The sequence below is a fragment of the Acartia tonsa genome, chromosome 13 (assembly GCF_053477335.1).
Source record: "Acartia tonsa isolate MP-2025a chromosome 13, ASM5347733v1, whole genome shotgun sequence".
NCBI classification, from domain to species: domain Eukaryota; kingdom Metazoa; phylum Arthropoda; class Copepoda; order Calanoida; family Acartiidae; genus Acartia; species Acartia tonsa.
The window spans coordinates 43,101,357-43,125,010 of record NC_137272.1 but is presented as its reverse complement, the minus strand read 5'-3'; the positions used below and the strand labels follow the sequence as shown (position 1 = coordinate 43,125,010).

General features: G+C 36.1%; 2 protein-coding genes across 2 annotated transcripts; both read left to right on the top strand.

The window, feature by feature from the left end:
• Positions 1-21,040, top strand: LOC145335319 (uncharacterized). The gene is made up of 3 exons (XM_080181055.1): positions 1-94; positions 1,520-1,609; positions 20,796-21,040. The coding sequence occupies exons 1-3, from the start codon at positions 58-60 to the stop codon at positions 21,038-21,040; spliced, it is 372 nt and encodes a 123-aa protein (XP_080037181.1). The 5' UTR covers positions 1-57.
• Positions 21,041-21,096: 56 nt separating this feature from the next.
• On the top strand, positions 21,097-23,319 carry LOC145335318 (uncharacterized). Its single transcript, XM_080181053.1, has 4 exons — positions 21,097-21,111; positions 22,050-22,176; positions 22,481-22,552; positions 23,088-23,319. The coding sequence occupies exons 1-4, from the start codon at positions 21,097-21,099 to the stop codon at positions 23,177-23,179; spliced, it is 306 nt and encodes a 101-aa protein (XP_080037179.1). The 3' UTR covers positions 23,180-23,319.
• Positions 23,320-23,654: the final 335 nt, after the last annotated feature.

Sequence of the window (23,654 nt, the reverse complement as noted above, 5' to 3'; positions counted from 1 at the left end):
TAACTGTTTAAGAAAATTCAATGTTGTTCCTACAAGCTAACCAACAAATAATGAACAATGAAGGGTTGGCGGAAATGTAAGCACACCATGACAGGTATTCTTCAAGGGATTGGACAATGGGTGTTAGATTAATCTTTCCATCAATAATCATACACAAAAAGCTTTACATCTTTCAAACAAAGTAATTTGTTAAGAAATGAACGCCCCCCCGCCCCCCCCCCTCAACCAACTTACTTTTAATTTAAATTTAGTTAGGTTAGTTTTATGTTTATGACTTTATGTCAGGTTTTATTGGGTATTTGGTAGCCCACAGGTTTTGACCATAGTGGAAAAAACTACCACCCCAAACCTTATTTTCAAATTATTCTAAAAAAAAATTATGAGGGGGTATTGGCACCCTGCAGGTTTTAAACATATGGAAAAAACTACTACCAAAACCTCATTTTCAATTCATTTTATGCGGGGGGCTGTAATAGGAAAGCTATCTGTAAAGGTTTCAACATCAGCAAAATTAGACTATTTGAGTCAAATTTTTTCACTACAATCAAAATTGGGCCACAAGCACACATATGAAATACATATCTAAAAAAAATAGTTTTGGGTAGGATTAAGGGTTCCACGACAAACGAGTCCCAAACGTAGGAGTGGAAAAACATCGGAGTGGACAAACGCAGGAGTCTCAAACGTCGGAGTGGGACAAACGCAGGAGTGGGACAAACGTCGGAGTGGACAAACGCAGGATTTTTGGGACAAACGTCGGAGTGGACAAACGCAGGAGTCCCAAATATTTTTTTAAATTTTGATTTTTTTTTTTAAATTTTGATTTTTTTTTAAATTTTTTTTTCAATTTTTAAATTTTTTTCAATTTTGAATTTTTTTTCAATTTTGAATTTTTTTTTTTTGAATTTTTTTTTAATTTTAATTTTTTTATACAACCCCCCCCCCTCCCTCAGTCCCCTTATTTTTCTTAGTTAGGTTAGGTTAGGTTATAGGCCAGGGGGCCGAGCGCTGCGGCTAGGCAGGCTAGAGGGCCGAGCGCTTTGGCCATAACCATTATTTTGTAGACAGGGGTATTAAAAAATTTCAAAATTGTCATATCATTAAAATAATGGACACTCCTACGTTTTACTTAAGCAATGTCCACTCCGACGTTTTTCCCACTCCTATGTTTGTCCACTCCGACGTTTGGGACTCCTGCGTTTGTCCACTCCGGCGTTTGGGACTCCTACGTTTGGGGTAGGACCGGATTAAGTATTGATAAACAAAGCCCATCAGGGATAGGCCTTCGGGATTAGATCTTCTAGAGGGAGTAGGAAACAGAAACGTCCAAGCTTTTTATTTTGATGGGAGGTAAAAATTGGGGTTTCAAATTTTTAGAGGGGTACAAAACAAACCTTTACTTCCACCCTTGGACGTCTATGGATAGAAATCCGTGTTTTAAGTTGAAAATTAGAATAGGGGGGAAAGTGGTGCTGCCCTAGTTAGATTATTGGATTATGACCTACGGTCTTCTTTACAGGTAGCCTACAGCTGCGCAAGTTGACCGTTCTACTGTTGGTTGGGTTGGCTATCTATGCTTTCTTCGTCAACTACTACAGAACAGCTACAGGTACACTGTTATTAACTATCACTCAAAGTTCCTATCAAGCATTAAAACCCTCCCATCTTCTTTTTAAAACCAAATTCAACACCAGATAAATTCCAATAATTTAATAAATAAGAGTAAGGAAAATTTCTGTGCTCGAGTAAACTTGAGGAACAGAATAATCAGAATATAAATGTATAAAAGTCGAAAAAAATTGTAAGTAAATTTATTGAAAAACTGCTTAAATACAGGAAAATATTAAAGGACATACTAACAGTTTTACTACTTTATTATAGAGATGCCACGCTTATAACATTGTACTTTGTTGTCCTAGGAATCAACATTCCAAATTTCAGATCAATCGGATAATCATATCACATAAAATTTTGTTGTTAAAAAGTTGAAAATCAACATGTTTAAAATGGAAGTACGGACATTCTGGTGACGATTTTAGAGTTGCTACACTTTCTAAATTGTACCTAACTAATACAGGAATCATTATGCAAAGATTGAAAACGATAGCACAATTCTAACATCCTAAATTAACGAAAATTTAACCGTTCTGAACGGACGGACGGACCGACCTTAATTATAGAAAAGCCTCGCTTTTAAAACGTCAAAATACTGACTTACAAGATATCTACTGCGCACTTTTAGATTAGACAGTTTATAAAACCAATAAGTTAGAAATGCAAAAATTAGACAGATAATTTTGTTCTATAGAAAATTAATCAGAATGAATATTAAAATTCCAAGCGTCTTAATAATCAAATTTACATTGTAATGGACATAGAATATATGTGGATATTATGAAAGGGGAAAATTGTCGTCAATTTAGGTTGCTAACATGGACATCATTCATTGGTCAGTTTATTCATCCAGTAGAAGGGGAGGGAACGTAGTATAGGGTGGGTGGGAAGGATTGTTATTTTAGCCAGCTATAAATTTCACTTTATTAGAATCATGTTGATTTTTAAAATTTTCAAATATGAACCTAGTAAAAGTGTCTGACTCTGATTTAGACGTAAAAAAAAGTTAGCCAATGAGAAGCCACTATAAATTTTACCATTTGTCAATTACAGTGTATACTGGCCTCTCATTGGCTAATTTTTTTACGTCATAATCAGAGTCAGACACTTTTACTAGGTTCTTCAAATATTTGCCTCTTTTAAAGATTATAATCCTTGTTTTAATATACCAATTATCAAAATTATTTAACAAAAAATGTTAAAAATTTTTAATCAATATTTTTCGATCAAATTAAGAAAATTGTATAATGATACTCTATTATCAAATTAAATAAATTTTAGCATATCTTTTATATTTAAAAAAAACTTTACTAAAAAAATGTTAATTAATTTTGTATATTTTATGATTTTTAAACAAATGAAAATTTATTCATCTTTAAAAATCTCCTCTTCAATTTTTTTCAACATTTAAATAACATCATAGCAACTATTTTGTTTTTAATTAATGACAATTATATTAAGTAAATTTAACCATTTGATTGATCGTTCTATTTAAATTTTTGGTGCAAATTATTTCTCTTTGAGGTAGTTTCCCTCGAAGTGCCTTGTGTTTCTAACATTTGAGTAAAACACTAGAGGGAGAAAGGGTTAAATAACTGAATCTCCCCATCACATCAACCTTGTGCAACCTTTCCATTGGGTCATTGAAAATCAACCATTGGCGTCGCTTATAGTAACACAGCCAAGTAGCAGAAAATAATTTAGAAGCAGACGAAAAAGGTCATTGAAAAAGAAAGGGAGGTAGTTTTCTGTATATAAATCTATACTATAGATTTGTTTTTGTATTAAAATGGTAACAAAGCAACCTGGCAGGTTAAGGGCCTCCTGCAAGTGAGGGGCATCAAGAAAAAAACTACCCCTCCCCCCCCCCCCCTTCAAACTTTGTGCACTTTGGGGGAAAGCACCTGAAAAGCTAAATAACATTGTGTTCAGTTTTCACATTAAGAATATCGGTTATAGTCCCTTTCGTGGCAACGGCCCTTAAGGGGCGTGTCTTCGTATTTTCACTGTAGCTTTTCTCCTATTACTAGCCACTGCGGGGGGCTTTAACCCTGCGGGCCAATCACCTAACCCAATATAACCCAACCTAAAATAACCTATCAAAACCCAAAAAGGCCAAGGCAATGCCACGAAAAAGACTTTACCCAAAATATCCATATTTTTGTTTCCACTGAGAGAATCTGAGCCAAAGAAAGCCACTGACATTGTTGTTCTTGGCCACCCAAAAGATTGGGACTCCAAAAACAACGACATTTCTTAGCTGAGCCACAACATAGCCGCCATCTCCTGGAAAGTCATAGTATCATTATATAAATGTTACAGGATGTCTGTGTCTTAACCTCTTTTCGAGGAAGCTTTGTGTTTATCAAGTTCGAAATTAAATTCCTTATCATAAACCAAAATCAAAGCGCAAATGTCGTCTTTTAGGGCTTTCCTTTCATAATGTGGCGCGGCATAGAGTGTTTGTTTATTTTGGATGCGCACGTTCTTTACTTTTGAATGAGATATGAGAGTGTGAAGATTTCGGAGAACAAAATTGGGCCTATCATTGGTCTCATTGTGTGTGAACGACCCTAGTATACCAGGGATTTGAAACCATAAGAGCTTCAGGTAGAATTTGTTAATTTGATTAAGAAGTATGGTGTATAGGACGATTATATGTGGTTTTAAAAAGGCTTTAGCCAGCTAAGCATGAAACTTAATTATGTTTAATATATGTTTTAGTAATTTTTATGTGCCTTTATCATTTGCATTTAACAATGATTTATTAAACCAAATGATTTTCCTTTAAAGCCAAAGTTTCCAAAGATTTTTTTTACCGTAGAGAAAAATGATTTTTAAAAAGCAAATAAGATTACGTGGTTATAAATATCTGGAATTATGAACTAATTGATATTGTAATTTCAGGTCTTTGAAATAATTTCATCAATAAATCTATATTCAAACCTGCTGTTGAAACTTGATGGTTCCTGGTATTGGGGGTTTGTATGTTCGCCAACTGATCTCGTGAACTTCCCGCTAATTCGGAAGTCAAGCTCAACCAAAGTGTCATGGTTGAGACAATTTCAAAGTATCTGATGAATAGGCGTTAGCATTCATCAAGAGATCAATAGCATCCAGTGAATTATTGATGCAATAAACTGTGACAATTTTTCTGTGAAATAAGTACCTAGTGAATCAATATGCCACTAACCAAAAAGCAGAAAATTGAGCGAGCTATCGCTATTGGCAGTGAAAGGCTAGAAGTTTTTGATGAACAGTTAAAAGTGTTTTATGACAATCTAAAAGCCTGCCAAAGTTTTAGTTCATGTGAAAATGTGACTGTAAAATCAATTCGTGACATTTTTAGTGAGGTCAAGGACCAATCTGACCTAATAAAAAGTCTAAAACCTGCCGTGGAGACTAGTGAGCTGCGCGAGTTTAAGCGTGATTTGGATGAAGCTAGTGAACAGAAAACTGTTGCAGATAAAGTTTATGCGTCGTTGGAGCAGTGTACAAAAATTCTGTACTGGCTTGACAATGATTCAGATGACGCGAGGTCAAGCACTGTCGCCAGGAACCTCGACGTCATTGAGAAGGTGAAGATGGACATGGGAGTGCTTAAAATTTCCGTGGAGTTGCGCCAAGAAGTACGTGATATGTACCGAAGGCTTAGAGAGATGGAACGTCGTTCATCTAATCTGGATGAGAGTGGGACACCTGCCATGCTCTCCAGAAGTATGTCTGCCGTGGATATTCGGAGTTCCAACCCGCAGTATGGGCGCTGGGACAACAGTTTGTTGCCGTCGTTCGACGGTACTGACACGGATTACCCAAACTTTAAACAGGTCTTTAAGGATCTATGCTCTGGTTATGGATTTGCTGACCAGAGGTTAAGTCTGATGTTGTGTATGGAGAAGGTGATAACCAACCCGGAACTACGCAAGCAAGTGTCAGCGATTAGAGATCACAATGAACAATGGGCGTTTCTTGACCAGATGTTTTTATCAAACACTCGCCGGTTCATGAGGATTTTAACTAAGTTGAACAAGATGAAACCTGTGGATAAACCTGTGGACGTGGTTAGCGCAATTGCTACCTTCAAGAGCATGATGCAGGAGGTAGAAGCCATCGTTGGTTCTGCAGCTAAGGATTACAACCACCTAACTCTCATTCATATTTTTAAAGACAAGTGCCCTGAAAATTTGAGAGACAAAATTATGATGGAGCTAGGTAGCATGAACCAACCAAACATCCCGAAGATTGTTGAACTGCTGGAGAGGACCAGGGGTGCCATGTTGGCCGGTGATATGTCCTATGACAGTGGCGCCGGCAAGAGAAATCGTGACAGAGCTGCCGCCGCGCAAGTATCTGGCCGCAGCGACAATAAGAATGGAAAGGCTGGGAAGGACAAGGCTTCCAAGTGGAACAGTGCATGTCCTGTGGAGAGCTGCAAGGAGAAGCACCCGATTTTCCGTTGCCTCACGTTTAAGAAGATGGATGTGGTTGACCGAAAGAAAATTGTCCAGCAGAAGAAGTTATGTGAACTCTGCTTGTGCGACGGCCATACTGCTGACAAGTGTAATAAATCTGAGAAGCTTGGTGTTTGTGGTACCAATAATTGCGACAGATACCATTCCAGGTTGCTCCATGAGGCTAGTGCTGGTGTGAATACAGTTTACAAGTCAAGTTCTGCACCCAGCCCCTGTACCTTCTTACTTCAGTTAGTTCCTGTTGTAGCACCTGGCGGCGGCACCTGCCACGCCACGGTAATGTTTGACTCCGGGGCAAATTTGCCACTTGTGTCTGAGAAGTTATCCAACAAGTTGAAGCTGAAATCTACCGGCAGATATACAACTATTTCTGTAGCTGATGGCAGTGAGTCTTCCTGCCGCAATGTTGTGTTTTATTTGAAGGATAGGGACGGCAATCTGAGGGAGTTTGAGGCAGCTGTCATGCCTACCCTCGGCGGGGCCAACGAGATGCGCTCGGTCCACCCCGAAACTGCCGCCGAGATATTTAAAATGCCGCCAGAAAGGTTTACATATATTAGTGGAGGCTTAGATATCATCATTGGAAATACACATCCTGACGTGTTTCCTTCAACCTACCAGAAAGTGGGCCAGTCTATGTTGTGGCGAACCATTTTTGGTAGTGGTTTTATCTGTACGAGTGCTGATGGTGGAGCTGGAGATCAAAAGTCGGCTTATAAGGCTGTCAGTGTCAGTGGAGGCACTTTGCCAGACTTTCTGACGTCTGAATCGTTTGGCGTACAGCCGCAGGCACTTTGTCCAGGATGTACTGCTTGTCAAGAGTGCAAGGCTATGGCCGACGGCACTACCTGGGACCAGCGTGAGAGGCAGAGGATAATTGAGGCAGGTTTAACACTAGACTTGCAGTCCAACAAGTGGACAGGTCAATATGCTTATATTGAAGATCCTCACACTTTACCTTACAATGAGAGTTTAGCCCGCAAAATCGCTGAAAAGGATCGTGCCAGGATGGTCAAGGAAGGTACCTATGGAATGTATGTGGAGGTATTCAACGACGCCATAAGAAGAGGCGTTTTTCAAAAAGCCACGCCTGAAGAATTGCAGTATGAAGGACCTAAGTCTTGTTCATCAATAGTGGTTGCTTTCAAGGAGGATTCAAGTTCCACACCCATGCGATTGTGTGCAAATAGTTCTCTGACGTTTAAGGGTACCAGTTTTAATAACATAATGCTGGGAGGCCCGCCGCCAATGCAGAAGATATTTTATCATTTGATGCTTTTCCGCGGTTACAAGGTTGGTATAACCGCGGATATCTCCAAGTTTTATAACTCCATCCTGGCCACAGAGTTCGACAGCCAGATGAAGAGAGTTTTATTTTCCCCGACGCCAGACGGTCCACTTGAAATTTACCTGACCAAAGTTGTAAATTTCGGCGAGTTAGCTGCGGGAAATTTGGCAGTTACAGCCCTGAAGTTGACGTCCCGCCTGTTCGGCGGAAAGAGTGAAGCAGAGGTCAAGGAGATGTATGGAGAGGGACAAATAAACGGTAGTGAAATTGTTGCCAAACCTGAATTATGGAAGGAGCCACAAATACCTACCTACCCTGATGAGGAATTCAAGTTACCTCAGATTCCAGTTGCAGTCAAGCTTGAGAAGCACAGCTTCATAGATGACGTTATTTCGGGAGCAGGATCGAAGCCAGAAGCCAAGGAGATGATGAAAGAGGCCGACAGGATTATCGGCAAAGGTAGTTTTTCCTTCAAACAAGTCATTTATTCTGGAGATGATTGCCAGCCTACCAAGGTTCTCGGGCTGATATGGAAGCCAGCCACCGATGTGTTGTCCATCGCCACAAGAGTCAATCAAGATGGTAAAGTCAAGGGAAGGAAGGTGAAAGAGGATGCTGATTTGTACAACCTCCAGGACGCCTTGGACGAGAATCTGACAAAGAAGATGGTCCACAGGTTCGCCGCCCAAACCTTCGACCCGATCGGGCTTTGCAGCCCTATTCTGTTGAGAATTAAACTTGTCCTGCGGAAAACATGTTTGCTGAATTTGGGCTGGCAAGATTTCATTCCAAAAAGTCTACGGGATGAACTTGTTCAGTCGCTGGAGGACAGAGCTGAGGTCGCTAAATTGGAGTTTGACCGTTGTGTGGTCCCGGATGAACCAACTGGCCTTCCATCCTTGATGATGTTTTCGGATGGGTCATCAGAGGCTTATGCATCTAATGCATATTTGAGGTGGCCAACTAGACAAGGATTTGAAACGTTTCTGCTAGCCACCAAGTCAAGAGTTGCGCCGGTCAAGTGTGAGTCAATTCCACGCCTTGAATTGATGGGGTGCCAGATGTCCACAAGGTTGGCAAAGTCCGTCAGAGATGCCCTGCCCTTTGATGTTATCAGAGTGATGTACTTTACTGATTCATCGTGTGTTTTATCACAAATAGTTTCCAACAGTGCTATGTTGAACACATTTAATTCTCATCGTATTGGAGAAATTCAATCTGCGACCAACAAGGATGACTGGAGGTGGGTCCCGGGGACGCAAAACGTTGCAGATTTGGGCACCAGAAGCACCTGCAAAGTATCAGATTTGGGACCAGGTTCCAGGTACAGATTGGGCCCAGAATGGTTGCGCCAGGATGAAAGTGCGTGGCCGGTGAAAACTGCCGAAGAAGTCAAGCAGGTTTTACCCCCAGAGGAGTTGAATACCAAAATGGTTAAGTTATGTTCAATGAAAGTTGCCGGAGAAGCCGCTGAAGATGTCTTTAGGTTTAAGCACAGGAGATCATTTGGACAGGCCAAACGTATTATGGCAGCTGTCCTGCAAGTTGCGAGCACCTGGTTGAAGAAGCTAAAGAGCAGACAAGAAGGTAAGGCTACAGCCGCTGGTAGTCATGTAGCAGCCGCAGATTCTGTGTACAAGCCGTCTTTGTACAATTTTATGGCGGCGGCGGAACTTTTCATTGTGTCACGAAGCCAAGAGGATGAGTGGATAAATGACGCTAAAGGCAATTATGCGTCATTAAATCCATTAGTGCATGAAGTATCATTGACCTGGCCTGTCGTTGGTCCCGGAGGAAATTATGTGACCAGGGAGATGAGGATTCTTAAAATGGTTGGTCGTGGACAGCCAGTCATTGACGCCATTACTGGCGGCCGTAAAATGATATTTGAAGACATGCCAGGTTTAATAATTTTGGAGCCTGGTAATTGGTTAGCTGCTGTTTTTATGAGAGAAGCGCATGTTGAGCTTCACTCTGGTGTCCGTGGAACTTTAGCTGAGAGCCGCCGTTGGTGCTGGATTGTGAAGGCAAGGAGGTTGGCCATCATGGAAGTGAAGAAATGTTGGCCCTGCAGTGTTGAGAGGGCTAAGGAATGTCGTGCTACCATGAAGGAGGTGTTACCTGACAAGTTGGTCCCGAGCAGGCCTTTTGAAGCTGTGCAAGTCGACCTGATGGGTCCGCTGGTTACGAGGAGAGCTGCCGCCAAAACGAGGAGTCAGACAGCAACGAAGAAGGTGTGGGTGTTCGTGGTGGTCTGCAGATTCTCAGGGGCGTTGTGGTTAGATGCCTTGGAAAAGTATGATACCAGCAGTATCCTGTTGTCCCTGCGCAAGTTGGAAGCTGTTCATTGTCTGCCGAAGATCATAGTAAGCGACATGGGCACACAATTATCCGGTGCTCGCAAGGTTTTAGAGCAGAAGTTGGGCAGCCAGGTAGAGTTTTCTTGGTCTCAGATCCCGGCCCGAGCCCACCATTATATTGGGCAGGCTGAGAAAATGGTGGGATTAACCAAGAGATTGCTGTCCAAGAAGTTGGTGAATAGTTCTGTTAATTTCAACGAGCTCCTGGTGCTGTTGGCGGAGGTCAGTAAAATTATGAATAGCAGACCACTGACGATTGAAGCTGCGAACGACGTGGAGAATTGGCGGCTGATTACCCCTGGCCAGCTGCTGGGAAATGTTGACCGCCAGCCGTTGTGCAATGTGGCGATGAAACCGGAGGACCAAATTTCCTCCAGGTTGAAGTTGTTGGAAGATTTATCTGCCCAGTTTTGGACTGCCTACCGCCAGGAGATCCTACCGAAGATATTACGGATGTCCAAGTGGAAGGATGAGATGGCGGAGCCACTAGCTGACGGAGATATAGTTCTGGTTACGAGTACCAATCCACTGATGAGATGTTTGAGGATGGGCCGAGTGACGAGAATTGAGGATGGAAGAAAGACTGCAAGAGTCTTGTTCAGACTGACAGATAAATCTCCCCTAGAAGAACATGCTGTATCAGTCAGGCAGTTGTTAAAAATTATGATTAATAATTGATTCTTATTTTATGGAAATTGAGATTTTTTTAGTAAAAAGCCACATTTTTCATATGCCTATTTTTATGCCTAAAATAAGAATCAAATGAAATGCGATTAAATATTCTTCTATTTCATATGCTCAAATTTAATTTTATTGAGTTTAATTTCTTTTCAAAAGTACAATTCATTTTAAAACTTACCGGAAAAGTTTAACAAAAAGGAATAAATGTGTCGAGGTTGCGTGATTCGATATTTATTCTAAGAAAAAAATCAAGTATTTTTTAGCAGATTTTTAAAATTATATATGAATTTCAATCAAGTAGAACATTTTTATTTAGATCAAGGAATGATTGAAAATTCATATTTAAAGTCTCATATTTTTTTTACAAAGAAAAATTGGTATTTTTTTCATAATTTCAATGAAAATTCTAACGAAGATATTATTATTTTGCTATTCTTTAAGTATTAAAAAGTTTTATTGTTGATTAAGATATTACAGTTCTTATTCATTAGGTTTGAAAAACTTTCTGCCCAAGGATTTTGAAAAATTTTTTCTTACTACTCTTTTTGATGCTTAACAAATTTAGTTTTAAGTACCTATAAATCTTAATTTTCTTGTCTAAGATTTATTTCGTTTTATTTTTACATTATTTGTTTACATTTACATTTCAACCTGATTTCGTAGGTACTTATTGATTTATTAATAATGATTTATTGCCTATTGATTATGAAATGATTATTATTTAGTATAGTTGTTATATTTACAACATCATGATTAATAGGATTATCTATTTTAGGATTGTGTATGTGATCTTGTGATTGTCATGTGCATGGAATGTTGTATGGTACAAACCAATTCCCATCCTTCTATCCTAAAATGTGAGGTATTATGAGTCCTAGTGAGGAGTATAATATTGTGTATGCATTTCACGGGGTTTCATTTAGTTAGGAGCAAAATTGTCACGTTTTCGGGATGTGGCCATTCTCATGTGATTATGGTGAGTTGAGTTTAGTGAGAAATGTTGCTAGTGCTCAGCGCGAAAAAAACCTTGAATCTCGTTAAGGAAGTTAATTTGACTTTCAAACGGGGGGTGTGTCTTAACCTCTTTTCGAGGAAGCTTTGTGTTTATCAAGTTCGAAATTAAATTCCTTATCATAAACCAAAATCAAAGCGCAAATGTCGTCTTTTAGGGCTTTCCTTTCATAATGTGGCGCGGCATAGAGTGTTTGTTTATTTTGGATGCGCACGTTCTTTACTTTTGAATGAGATATGAGAGTGTGAAGATTTCGGAGAACAAAATTGGGCCTATCATTGGTCTCATTGTGTGTGAACGACCCTAGTATACCAGGGATTTGAAACCATAAGAGCTTCAGGTAGAATTTGTTAATTTGATTAAGAAGTATGGTGTATAGGACGATTATATGTGGTTTTAAAAAGGCTTTAGCCAGCTAAGCATGAAACTTAATTATGTTTAATATATGTTTTAGTAATTTTTATGTGCCTTTATCATTTGCATTTAACAATGATTTATTAAACCAAATGATTTTCCTTTAAAGCCAAAGTTTCCAAAGATTTTTTTTACCGTAGAGAAAAATGATTTTTAAAAAGCAAATAAGATTACGTGGTTATAAATATCTGGAATTATGAACTAATTGATATTGTAATTTCAGGTCTTTGAAATAATTTCATCAATAAATCTATATTCAAACCTGCTGTTGAAACTTGATGGTTCCTGGTATTGGGGGTTTGTATGTTCGCCAACTGATCTCGTGAACTTCCCGCTAATTCGGAAGTCAAGCTCAACCAAAGTGTCATGGTTGAGACAGTCTGTCTATGTGTACCAAAGGATTTTGGTAACCGCTAAGACGATATGGTTCTCCAATTACAGTATAGCTTCAAATAGGTCATAAGGAAGGCTTACAATTATTTTAGGGGATGGTACCACCACCCTCCCAAGAAAAAACGCCCCTAGAAAAAAATGAACTCACCCCCCCCCCCAAAAAAAAAAAATAAAAAAATATTTACTTTAAAAACTAAAATAAGAGGATGTCGGAGGAATTATTGTCAAAATACATTGATCCTAATAAAACAAAAATTTTGTATAAAATAATAGAATTGGACATTTTTAGATTTGTTTTCTCTTTTTTTTCCAACAGAAGATAAAAATTCTAATTTCCATTGTGTATAAAGATACTATTCCTGTAGTCAAGACGAACACTACTGATGTAAAGAATAGGAGTGAGCATACTGCAGTAATGTTCAGTCCAACTTCTGCTGTCAATGCAAACGACTTTCTTCGCCCTGTAAAGTGAAAAGTTGATTTAGAATTGCAATTTGGAGTTTCATGAATGATGAATTTCTCAGAGGTGAGGTTTTATAAAATCTCAGTCGTATTCGTTCTATCAATCAGTGACATTAATGCCCCGTAGGATTTAAACAGAGTATACAACCTTAGAATTAAAATTTTTTATATTATCAATTTAGCCATTTGAATAATGTTTAATACAGCTCTAAAAAATGCATTAATTAGGTAATATACAGCAAAAATGTATTTAAGATAATTTGTTTTTCTTCTATAAAGGCCGTACCAAAAAAGCGAAAAATTAAATAAATAGTCGTATACTCTGTTTAAATCCTACGGGGCATTAATGTCACTGATTGATTGAACGAAGACGACAGAAATTTTATAAAACCTCACCTCAGGCCCTTTGTGATTAACTCAGGGATCTAATGGGATAAGATAATGGCCGATAGATTGAGGTACACCCCAAAAAGGTTACACAAAATTACCCCTCTGTAGATTACAATAAGTGATTGAAACTTGTGACACACATCTTAATGAACCAACTAATCATAATACAATAAAAGTTGCAAAGTTTTTAAGCCACAAAATAAGAAAGCGTTATTATAAAACTTTTAGAGACTACTGTAATAAACAGCCCAATGTCCCCTCCCTCCCTTGATTTTTTTTTAAAAAAATATATTAGCTGTAAAAATGTATGAAAAATAGAACATTTTAAAAGTTTTGAATTTAAGCAAAATAAGGAAGAAAAAACCGAAAATAATTTATATCTTAGAATTTTTATGACCCTGTAGCAGAGATTTTAAATACGTTTAGTAAAGTTCCAAAGAACATGTCCTAACTTTTGAGATTTTGTTTTAACCCATTCTTGACGAGATCCCAAAGTTCAAAGTTGTGATTCACTGGGGTTCAAAAATAGATTTTTTTCAAAAATTACTCAGCAGTATTCAAAAAAGGGTGTCAAATGAAAGATCTTACTATTTTTGTTCATAATGGCATTTTTTTTTTTTTTGTTACGTTTTAGTATCTTAAAACCAACTTAATTTTTTTTCTAACTTAAATTACTTTAAAAATAAGAGGTCTACAAAGAAAAATTATTGCATATCTAAATTGAATGGATCATTTTACATCTACTACTTACTAAAAACACCGACTAGGTATTTTTTTTAAAATCACAAAAGTTAGAACACGTTCTTTCAGATTTATATATTTAAAAGCAGTGTTGTGCACAGGGTTTTGCCAAGAATTTGACATCTCCCCTCAATTAAAATTTGGGGGGGGGGGGTTGTTATTTTGTTATTAGATAGGTGTCCACCCATAACAATGCATTCACCCCTCTTAATTTTGCCAGGGGGGTGGATACTACCCTCTCCTACAGGCCTCTGTTTGAAAGAATTTGAATATAAATTGAAACTACTTTACCCACTGAATCACTGCTCTGGCTGTTCCCGCAAAAACTTTTTTGTGACGAAGGATTTGGTTGATTTACACTCTCATCCAGGTTACCAGCAGTATCATCCAGGTTGTCAGCAGTATCATCCAGGTTGTCATCAGCATTATCCAGGTTGTCAGCAGCATTATCCAGGTTGCCAGCAGTATCATCCAGGTTCAGAGTAACATTATTTTCAGACCTATTATTCAGAGTTACTAAGATAGGACAATCAATACATAATCACTTGGATATTGCACCCGATCTTTGCCTACTCTATTAAAATTGTACTTGCAGCTGGCTAATATAATGATACCCCTATTCAATCTCCTTTATTACTACCCCTATCTACTACTGGAGGTACCTACTTGCCAATAAATAAAAACTATATTTGAAACCTAAATTGACGACAAAATTTCCCCTGTCATAATATCCATGTATTGTATTTCCATTTATATCCATGAAGAAAAGCACAAAAATGTCTATTTTAAGTTGTGTAGTTTAAGTTATATTTTGCAGCTATTGTCTATAAAACATTGACAATCTTTTTTACAAAATCATACAATTTTTTTAGACTGTAAAAGTATACAAAGTTGAATTAATTACCAATTGTTCTATCTTCAAAACCCTGCCTATAACAAGATGGTCCTGCTACTATTGAAATAGTCTCAATAGCTTCATATATTTCAATATCAGGAACTGATATTTTTGACTTGGGAGTGTAGATAGTAGGAATGTATGCTGGGTTTGCTTTTGTGTCATTGTCAGTATTTTCATGAGTCACTACTTCTATAGTATGAGTATCTTTAGGGGATTCTGTGTTAGTATCACAAATTCCATCCTGGAAATAAATATGATTGATTCCAGAAGTGGTAATATTCATTATTCTATTTCAATTCTAAGAATATGTTCTAAGAATTTTGATAACTTACAATAGGGACAGTCATATAACACTAGAATTAAAACTGTACAAAATTACTTTAAATGCCATCAAAAAGAAAAGAAAATTCTTCATAAGCCATATTGTTCCCAAAGTAGATTCACTTACAAAATTTTGTTACTTTCAATTTTTAAAAAGTTTAAGTTGTTACCTTTCTTGCTTGCTGTAGCTGTTGATCATTGTCATTTTCCAAACTGGGGATTTTAAGTGGATACCTTCCAACATTTAGCATATTGACAGAAGAAACTGTTGTAGACAAATTAAAATACAGCATTAGAAAAGCATAAACATTGCAGCAATTTTTAAATGTCTTTATCTTAGCAATTATTTCTTTTCTTTTAATAAAAATTTGTAGTATTATAATGATAACAATATAAAATTGTGATCTTAATGGGGTAGTATTAAATGCAGTTAAGTCTATATTAAGTTTCCATCTTGATTTAACTAATGTTATGTTGGTTCTATCACAGAGGGTGCCTATTGAATACAAGTGAAATCATCAAATTAAAGTATAATTAAAGGGTGTGCATAAAAATGAGTTGTTTTTTTAATATTGAAATTGCACTAAAAAAAACAAAATGTTATGAATACTATTTTTTGAAATACAGTACCATTTTTGTTTTATTTGTAGTTTTGGAAAGTGTGAGAAAGGTTGAAAAATTAAACATGAATGGTTTCATGAATAATTAATCTAATACCAAAAACCTTTATTAGCTTTTTCAGTCAAATTTTGCCCAATTAATAATTATTTTTGCTTGACGTTCTTTGTTTGTTTTCATCAGTATAGAGGGCTGTAAAGCGCATAGAGCACAAAATAAAATTAAATAATATTTGCTAAAGTTTCTCCTAAATATTTTTTCATCTACCAAATGAAAAATTATTTAAAAATGCACTTTTATTATGAGGATTTCACTGGTATCCCTGAAAAAGCAAAAATGATCAAGTTGACCGCTGCTGTAACTGCAGGTACAGAAACAGCCAGAGGAATTGTCCAGAGGTCATGATCAAGAGATAGAAACCAATGGGAAGAATTGTCAAGAGTAAGAAATGCCTGAAAGCAAAGAATTCAATCTGTCTGTCTATTTGTCGAATGATTTTAAGAATCAAATCTATACAATGTACATCAATTGTATCTTACAGTTTCTATGCATTGTTGATACCCTCCCCCAAAAGTTATAAACCTTCCCAGGACCTATGAGATTCTACATGTTGAATGAGAACCATATCGGTTAATCATTCGGGACAGACAGACACAGACCCTGTTACATTTATAAGAGGATACTGCACCTTGAAAATCTGTAGTTCCATGAAAGCTGTATACAAATTAAGACTGAGCAGCAAGGTCGGATCAAATGTGCACATGGCCTCGGGGAAAACCTCCAACAGATGGGTTAATGCTGTGGGGCTGATGGCTAGATGGATGGATTTATTAAAAATATTGTTTTTTTTCTACCAAAGAATATAAAGACAGCCACTCATTGATTATTTTATCGCAGGACGTTTTTTTGGTGCCACTTTACGCTGTCTCAAGTATATGTAATATATTTAGGAGAAGAAAACTTGTAAGCAACTTGCCTACTACTAAAAACGCCACATTTATTGTTTTATTCTTCTCATTACCTACCACTTTTTTAGCACACTTAAGAGAAAAAAATCATTTATTTTGATATTAATTTACTTTTTATTTATTAGAGGCTACAACTCTGGAATCAAGGGGACCTGAGGTAGATTCTTAAAAACTTTTTGGCTCACTGCCTCACTAAAATTAGTGAGGATCGCTAAAAAATGTTGTGAAAAATCCTACAAGATCGCATTAAAATATACAAAAATTAAACAAAATCTTATGTTAATAACCCTTCGATAATTCTGTTTAATTTTTGTAGATTTTTTATGCGATTTTGAAGGATTTTTCACAAAAATTTTTAGCGAGCCTCGCTAATTTTAGTGAGGCAGTGAGCCAAAAAGTTTTTCAAGGATCCACCTGTGTATTCAAAGGGGTAGGAATAGGGCAGAAAAAATGCTTCTTATGCAAAAAGAAAAATATAGAATAATCTGGGACACACGATTAGAAATAGAACAAGGTGTACCTTTCATTCTACATTTGTTTCCAGGAACAAAATAATATATTTTACATATTTTATTATTTATGATAAAAATATAACAAATAAAAGTAGTAAAATTTATGACCAAATATTTTTTGGAATATAAGCAGAAGTAAATCACTATGTTTAAACAGTTTATCCTACTATATAAAGTAGTAAGCTTTATTTGTCTGTAGAAAAGGAACTCGCTAATTGCTGAACCAATATGGTTTTCCTTTACAGTGAACCTTTTTATGGGTCCAAGGAAGTTTTTGTTAAACTAATTTGGAGGAGGGTATCTCAACCACCTTAAAATACGCCCCAATCCAAGATTTTTTTAAATTTTCCATTTTGAAATTTAAATTGAATTGCTTTTAGTTCTAAGTAAAAAAATGACATATATACAGAAAAAAGAGAAGTTTCACTACTAAACTGTATGAAATTAAATCCATTGTCCCTAAAGCTGATTCTCTGATGAAAAGTGCTGTTGATGACATGATGTAGCAGATAACTGTATTCTTGGCAGCTGCCACTAGCAGGGTGTACCTGAATTTTATAATGACGTACTTACTCATTTTAATATTACAGTTTTGAATCTTACTATTTTTGAATTTTCAAGAGGAGGGGAGTGGACACTTGTCTGTAATAAATGATTCTTCCCCCATAAATGATTTAGTCTAGGGTTCTACCATTGTGGATCTTAGTGTTTTTAAGGGGGGATGGGAAGGGGGGAGGTTGGTAATTTCATCAGGATCTATTTAAAAATAGAGCTCCTGCTATAATCCCTTGCTGAACAAATATATAGTTTTTAAATAACTAAATAAACTAACGGCTGCGCGCCTAGCATCTAGGGTATCTGTAGTTGAAATGATAGGGTAGAATAGAAAAATAGCCTAAACTTGAAACTAAAAAGCCTAAAACCACCCTTTGACCAATGTAAAGCTGCCCAATAAAGGAGAACTCTATCAGATAAGTAGTTATTGAGATCTTAAACTTCAGACAAAAAAACTTTACTACTTTATATAATAAAAGTAAGTATATATGTTGTAGGTCCCGGGAAGGTTTATAACTATTTTAGTGGAGGGTACCGGTCCACCACCCTCCCAAGAGAAATCACAAAAAAATCAAATTTTTTCTTACATAGAGAAATGAGCGCAACTAAGATATGTTACATATATTTTTTTAAAATCAAACCTTTAAAGTGCCACTAGAGGTCTCTAATAATAATAACTTACCTAGCATCCGGTATATTCCTATAGTAATAGTAGGACAAACTAAGTGATAACATACACATCAGGTAAATTACAGTGGTTATCCCATGGCTAATAACCGTAGGTACGGCCGGTACACATGTCACAAGTCCAATAACACTAAATATACAAATATTTAACAACATTCTCATATCTTATTAGGTTTAGTAATAATAAATTACTGAATGGAATTTGTACAGAGCAAATTTTGACGTCTACGTAGGAACAATTACTAATAAGGTTTCCAAATTTGAGAAAAATTCTTACATTATACAAATAATATTATTTCTCGTATTCATTTGAAACCGATTAATCCATACGAAAAGATTATGTCTAGCATTTTATCATATCCAGTCTTCTACGGATAAACCACATACAATCATAATATAATGTTTTTTTTTTGTGTACAGATTTCATATTTGTTTTAACCAAAATTTATTAAGCGCTGTAATTTTGTAATCAGTATCTTTAAACAAATATATTAAAATTACTTAATTTCATTGCATCAGTACTATTAATATTGTTATAATCGGATTACTTGCTGTTTTGTTGGCCCTGTGGTCCTATAGATCACTAACATCCTGATTTTTTCTGATGAATATTACTTACTTGGTGCTTTTCCCTAAAGTGCCTAGGGAGACTGACCCCCTCCCCCATATTTTTTAAATGAATTGAAAATATGAGGACGTCATTTCTCCTTATGCTTATAACTTAACCCCTAAGGGGGGGGGGCTTAAAACCTTTACATGCTGGACCCTAACACTGCGGGACTACCTTGTACCAAATATAACCTAACTTAACCTGATATAAAGTTGAACACATAAAAAAAACTACCCTCACCCTTATTTTCAATTTTTTTTCTCAAAAATATGGGGGGGATGAGGTTAACGTGCTTGACTCTGCAAACTTGAGGCAAATCTAATATTTGATATTGCTATGTAAAACAAAATATATACATATTTGTATGTATCTATAAATACTTTTTTTTTTACATAGATTTAATCTAAATACAAAAAAATACAAGAAAATTAATTTGTTAATCATCATTGCCTTTTAGTTCTCGTCAGGCCACGCACAATGGTTCTCCAACCTTCCTTGGATTGGGCACGTTTTGAGGCATCACTGAAAGATGAGATTCTGATTTTCTCATTTTTCAGTTCACTTAAGAGTTCCCTCCTCCAGGTTTTTTTTTGGTCTACCTGGTTTCCTTTTTCCTATGTGGGGGTTTCCAAGTCAAGGTTAAATCATCATGCCCTTTCCTTAGAGTGTCCCCCAACCATCTCCATTTTCTCTGTTTTATTGTGTTATTTATATTGCTATATAAAATATATTATATGTATGATAAAATATACACATATCTGTATGTACTGTAAATAACATATTTACAAAGAATTCATCTAAATATCAAGGATTTAGAACAAAATAATTTGTTAATGTACTGACTCGTTTATTTTTATAACTTTTCTGAGACAGCGCAAAATGGCACCAAAAAATTTAGGTCATACGATAAAATAACCAATGAGAGGCGAGTATAAATTTTACCATTGGTCAATTACAATGTATACTGACCTCTCATTGGACAACTTTATTGTATGACGTCCTTTTTGGTACCATTTAGTCATTTTATTTCATAAAAAGATAAGAAATCTTTTAATCTTACAAATGCGAATTTGATAATTAATTAAACGCGTTGTTTTGGTCAAACGGGTATAAATAAAATGGCAACTGTATTCGATCAATAATTATCTTCAGTTTAGTCAATTATAGAATAATCAATATTTAAAAATAATTGTTTCAAGAAAATATCCATAAGATAAATTATCGATAGATCATTTTAATAATAAGCCTAACAACATTTTAAAACATATAAGTTTGAAAAAAATTGAAGGAGAACGAAACTACACTTAAAACATGTTCTGAAAAATTAACTATTTTAAACCTTAAACTTCCATCACTAAATATTGGTCGCCCCTTAAATTTTCTATTCTGTGCTAGTTTTGAGGAAATGAACAAATAATGTATTGTAACATCCTTATAATAAAGTAAAAGGATGTCTCTCTGTACCAAAGGATCTCGCTAACCACTAAACCTATGTGGTTCTACTTTACAGTGTTCCTTGGAAGGTTGATAGCTATTTTAGGGAGGGTAACCACTACGCTCACAAGATAAATCGCAAACAAATTTAAAAAAAAAATAAAAACAGCTAATCTTAACAAAGATTATTATGAAAACATTTTAGGTGCCCCCAGAGGCTTCAAGTGGGCATAGCTGCTAGTACTATATAAAGTAGTAAGGTTTTTCTTGTTTTGATATAAAAGATGAGTAAAAACTTAACATTGAATTATGAACAACAATTTGTTGTCAAAATATTTTTTAAAATTACAATGATTATATTTTAGAAGTGACAAATGGCATACAAGAAATCTACATCAGAAAATTAAACCTCCATGATGAGGAGTCAATAAGCGCGGGAAAGTCTAACGAAACGACGACATTTAATGATTCGGAAAAGAGCGCGGCGGCGGCGGGAAGAATTGATGAAGTAACTTCAGATTTGAGTTCTACATCATTTGATGCTGGCATAACGTATGAAGAGTCTTCCAACACACCTAAACTGGTTCTTGCTTTGAGGAAAGATTTTTAAGTAGTTTTAACGCAACTCCACTAACAGAAAACCCTCCCTAAAATAGTTACATACCTATGCGACGCTACATAGTAAAGGAGAGCCATATCAGTTCATTGGCTAGCAAAATCCTTAGGTACAAAAATACAGACATAGACATTTTAGAAGATTTTAAGTGGTTACTAACTTTTCAATATAAGATGAGAAAAAAATCTTAAAATCTGTATATTCAACAGACAATTTCAAGCAGAACTTATAGAGAGACATGAAAAAAGAAACAGTGCTGAAAAAGAAAAGAAATCTCAGTTAATTCAGGGAGGGATTTTACATCTATCGAAAAACATGGACGGGTAAACGTCCAATAGTTGAGTAGCTGTTTGAAATAATAAGCTTAACAAACAGGAAAACAATAAGAGAAATAAAGAAAGTTTAATTGCAATAGTGTCATTTCTATGCTTTTTGCCTATCTATTCTATTGACATCAGGAAATTTCCCATACCCCAGCTCTTTTCTAGGAGGTTTCTTCCCCCCTTCGCTTTACCATAACGGTCAATAGAATAGGTAGGCAAAAAGCTGTGACATCTATCCCTATTTTCCTAGGGCACTAAACACAGCTACTTAAAATTGCGCTCTTGATGTAATTGTCATCCTATTTCCTATTATATAAAGTAGTAAGCGATTTTTGTCTGTCCCAAAGGATCTCGCTAACCGATATTGTTCTCCTTTCAGTGATGCTTCTAATATTTAGGTCCTTGGAAGGTTTTAAATTATTTTTGGGGAGGGTGTGTTCACCCCCAAGGTTTTAATATTTGTAACTTAAAATTGTAATAACTTAGAAACTGATTTAGTTCTTCTTTTCAGGAAGCTTCACATAGGTCCTGGGTTGGTTTTAGGATAATTTAATTTGCAATTTAAATCTTTGGATGGTTTAAGGCTAATTGTTTGCTCTTTCTTATACCTTCGAAGACAGAGTCCCTGGATGCTAGGGGCTAAATAGGTTTTTCATTATTTGAAATATCCCCAACTGCAGTCTGAAGCTCTCACTGCTAAAGTGAATGAGAACAAAGACAATGCTGAAAAAAGTGCCACTGATGACTTTGATAACTTTTTCAATGATGTCAAAGATGTTCCTGTCAGTGTTGATCTTCACCCAACAGGTTAATGAAACTCGCGACTGTGGCTTGACAAGTAGCGCATTTGTAGGTGATTGGTTTGAATCTGGGCTCAACACTGTGTCATAACTAAAGATGTTAAAAATGGTTCCTACTCCTGCTATGTCAGATGTGCGACATAGTATTATAATAGTTAGAGTAGGGGAGAATGCATTGACTAAAATAAGCTCAACTCAATGGTATGTACAGTTAGGACCTTTTGCAGCACTTTTGAAATTCTTTATTTGTTATGTTTGTTTGTCTGACTGTCAATTAACTAAGATTTGTTTAATACAATTGTATTTTTTAGGTTTAACATTAATCAACATTACAAATTTTCAAATAAGAATAAACTCCAACATTTGTGACAGATCTAGAATAGGTAAATTTATTTTTTAAAGGAGGATGCCTTGGCTCATCAACGGTTTTTTTATCATTTAGAACCTCCCACCAACCTTCCTCATTTCGTGTGTTTGTGTTTATTTCAGGTTTGGTTAGGTTACAGTGTAACCTAATATATATTTACTGGCGGTTTCGCCCCTAGCCTCTTGGGGCTTTGCCCTAAGAGGTAATTTTAAAAAAATTTATAGTGCTGCCAATTTTATTTGAAGTAGTTTACACAGAAAACTTCTTTTTTGGGGGGGGAGGGTTGGGGGTGTCCCAAGAAAATAGCTTAAAACCACCACAGTACCAATAGGTATATACCCTGAAGAGTAGAATACAATCGGTACTTTGGTTACCGAGATCTTATTTTTCAGACGGATAGACATCAAGCTACTTTGTATTATAGATTACACTCCTCTATTTTTACTGATCGCCTATTCAACGCTTTGCTTTAGTCTAATTAACATTTAGAAAAATTGATCATTGAAAAAACATTTTGATATGAAATAAATCAAAAACATCTTATTCTTTAGGTTTGGTTACTATAGTTCATTCTGCTATGCAAAACAACGAAGCAAGAGACGTTATCAGGAATTTACTTAATTTTAGAATCCCGCGGAATTAGCATTAATGGTAGCTCGCCCGATGGCCGTTCAGAAGGTGTCGGGTTCGAGTCAAAATCACATAATATCGTAATAGAGACGTTATTATTAAACATGAGTAACTCATTACCGCACATGCACAGTTAGAACTTCTATACAAAGGTCGTGCAATCAAAGAGGTATGTCAAGGGCCAGGGGCGTCCAAGCTTTTTTTTTTTGGGGGGGGGGGTAAACATTTTTTAAGGGGGAGGGTAATTCGCCGCGAATTTTTTCCCCCCCCCAAAAAAAAATTTTTACCCCGGGATTGAAATTTGCTTGGGGGGGGGGGGGGTAATTGGCAGGGGTAAATTTAGTTTCCCCCCTCCAAAATTTATCCCCGGGGTAAAATTTTTTGGGGGGGTAATTTAAATTTTATTAAATATATAGTATTAAAAATGCGCGCAAAGCGCGCATATTTTTTTTATTAGAGATTTTTTATTTTGGGGGGGGGGGGGGTAT

Bases quoted from the DNA above. Each gene is read 5' to 3' on its own strand.
- LOC145335318 (XM_080181053.1), top strand. The intron at 22,177-22,480 runs GTTAATGAAACT...TGTATTTTTTAG, and splicing joins TGTTGATCTTCACCCAACAG to GTTTAACATTAATCAACATT. The intron at 22,553-23,087 runs GTAAATTTATTT...CTTATTCTTTAG, and splicing joins TTGTGACAGATCTAGAATAG to GTTTGGTTACTATAGTTCAT.
- LOC145335319 (XM_080181055.1), top strand. From the start codon at position 58: ATGAAGGGTTGGCGGAAATGTAAGCACACCATGACAG. The intron at 95-1,519 runs GTATTCTTCAAG...TCTTCTTTACAG, and splicing joins ATGTAAGCACACCATGACAG to GTAGCCTACAGCTGCGCAAG. The intron at 1,610-20,795 runs GTACACTGTTAT...ATTATATTTTAG, and splicing joins CTACTACAGAACAGCTACAG to AAGTGACAAATGGCATACAA.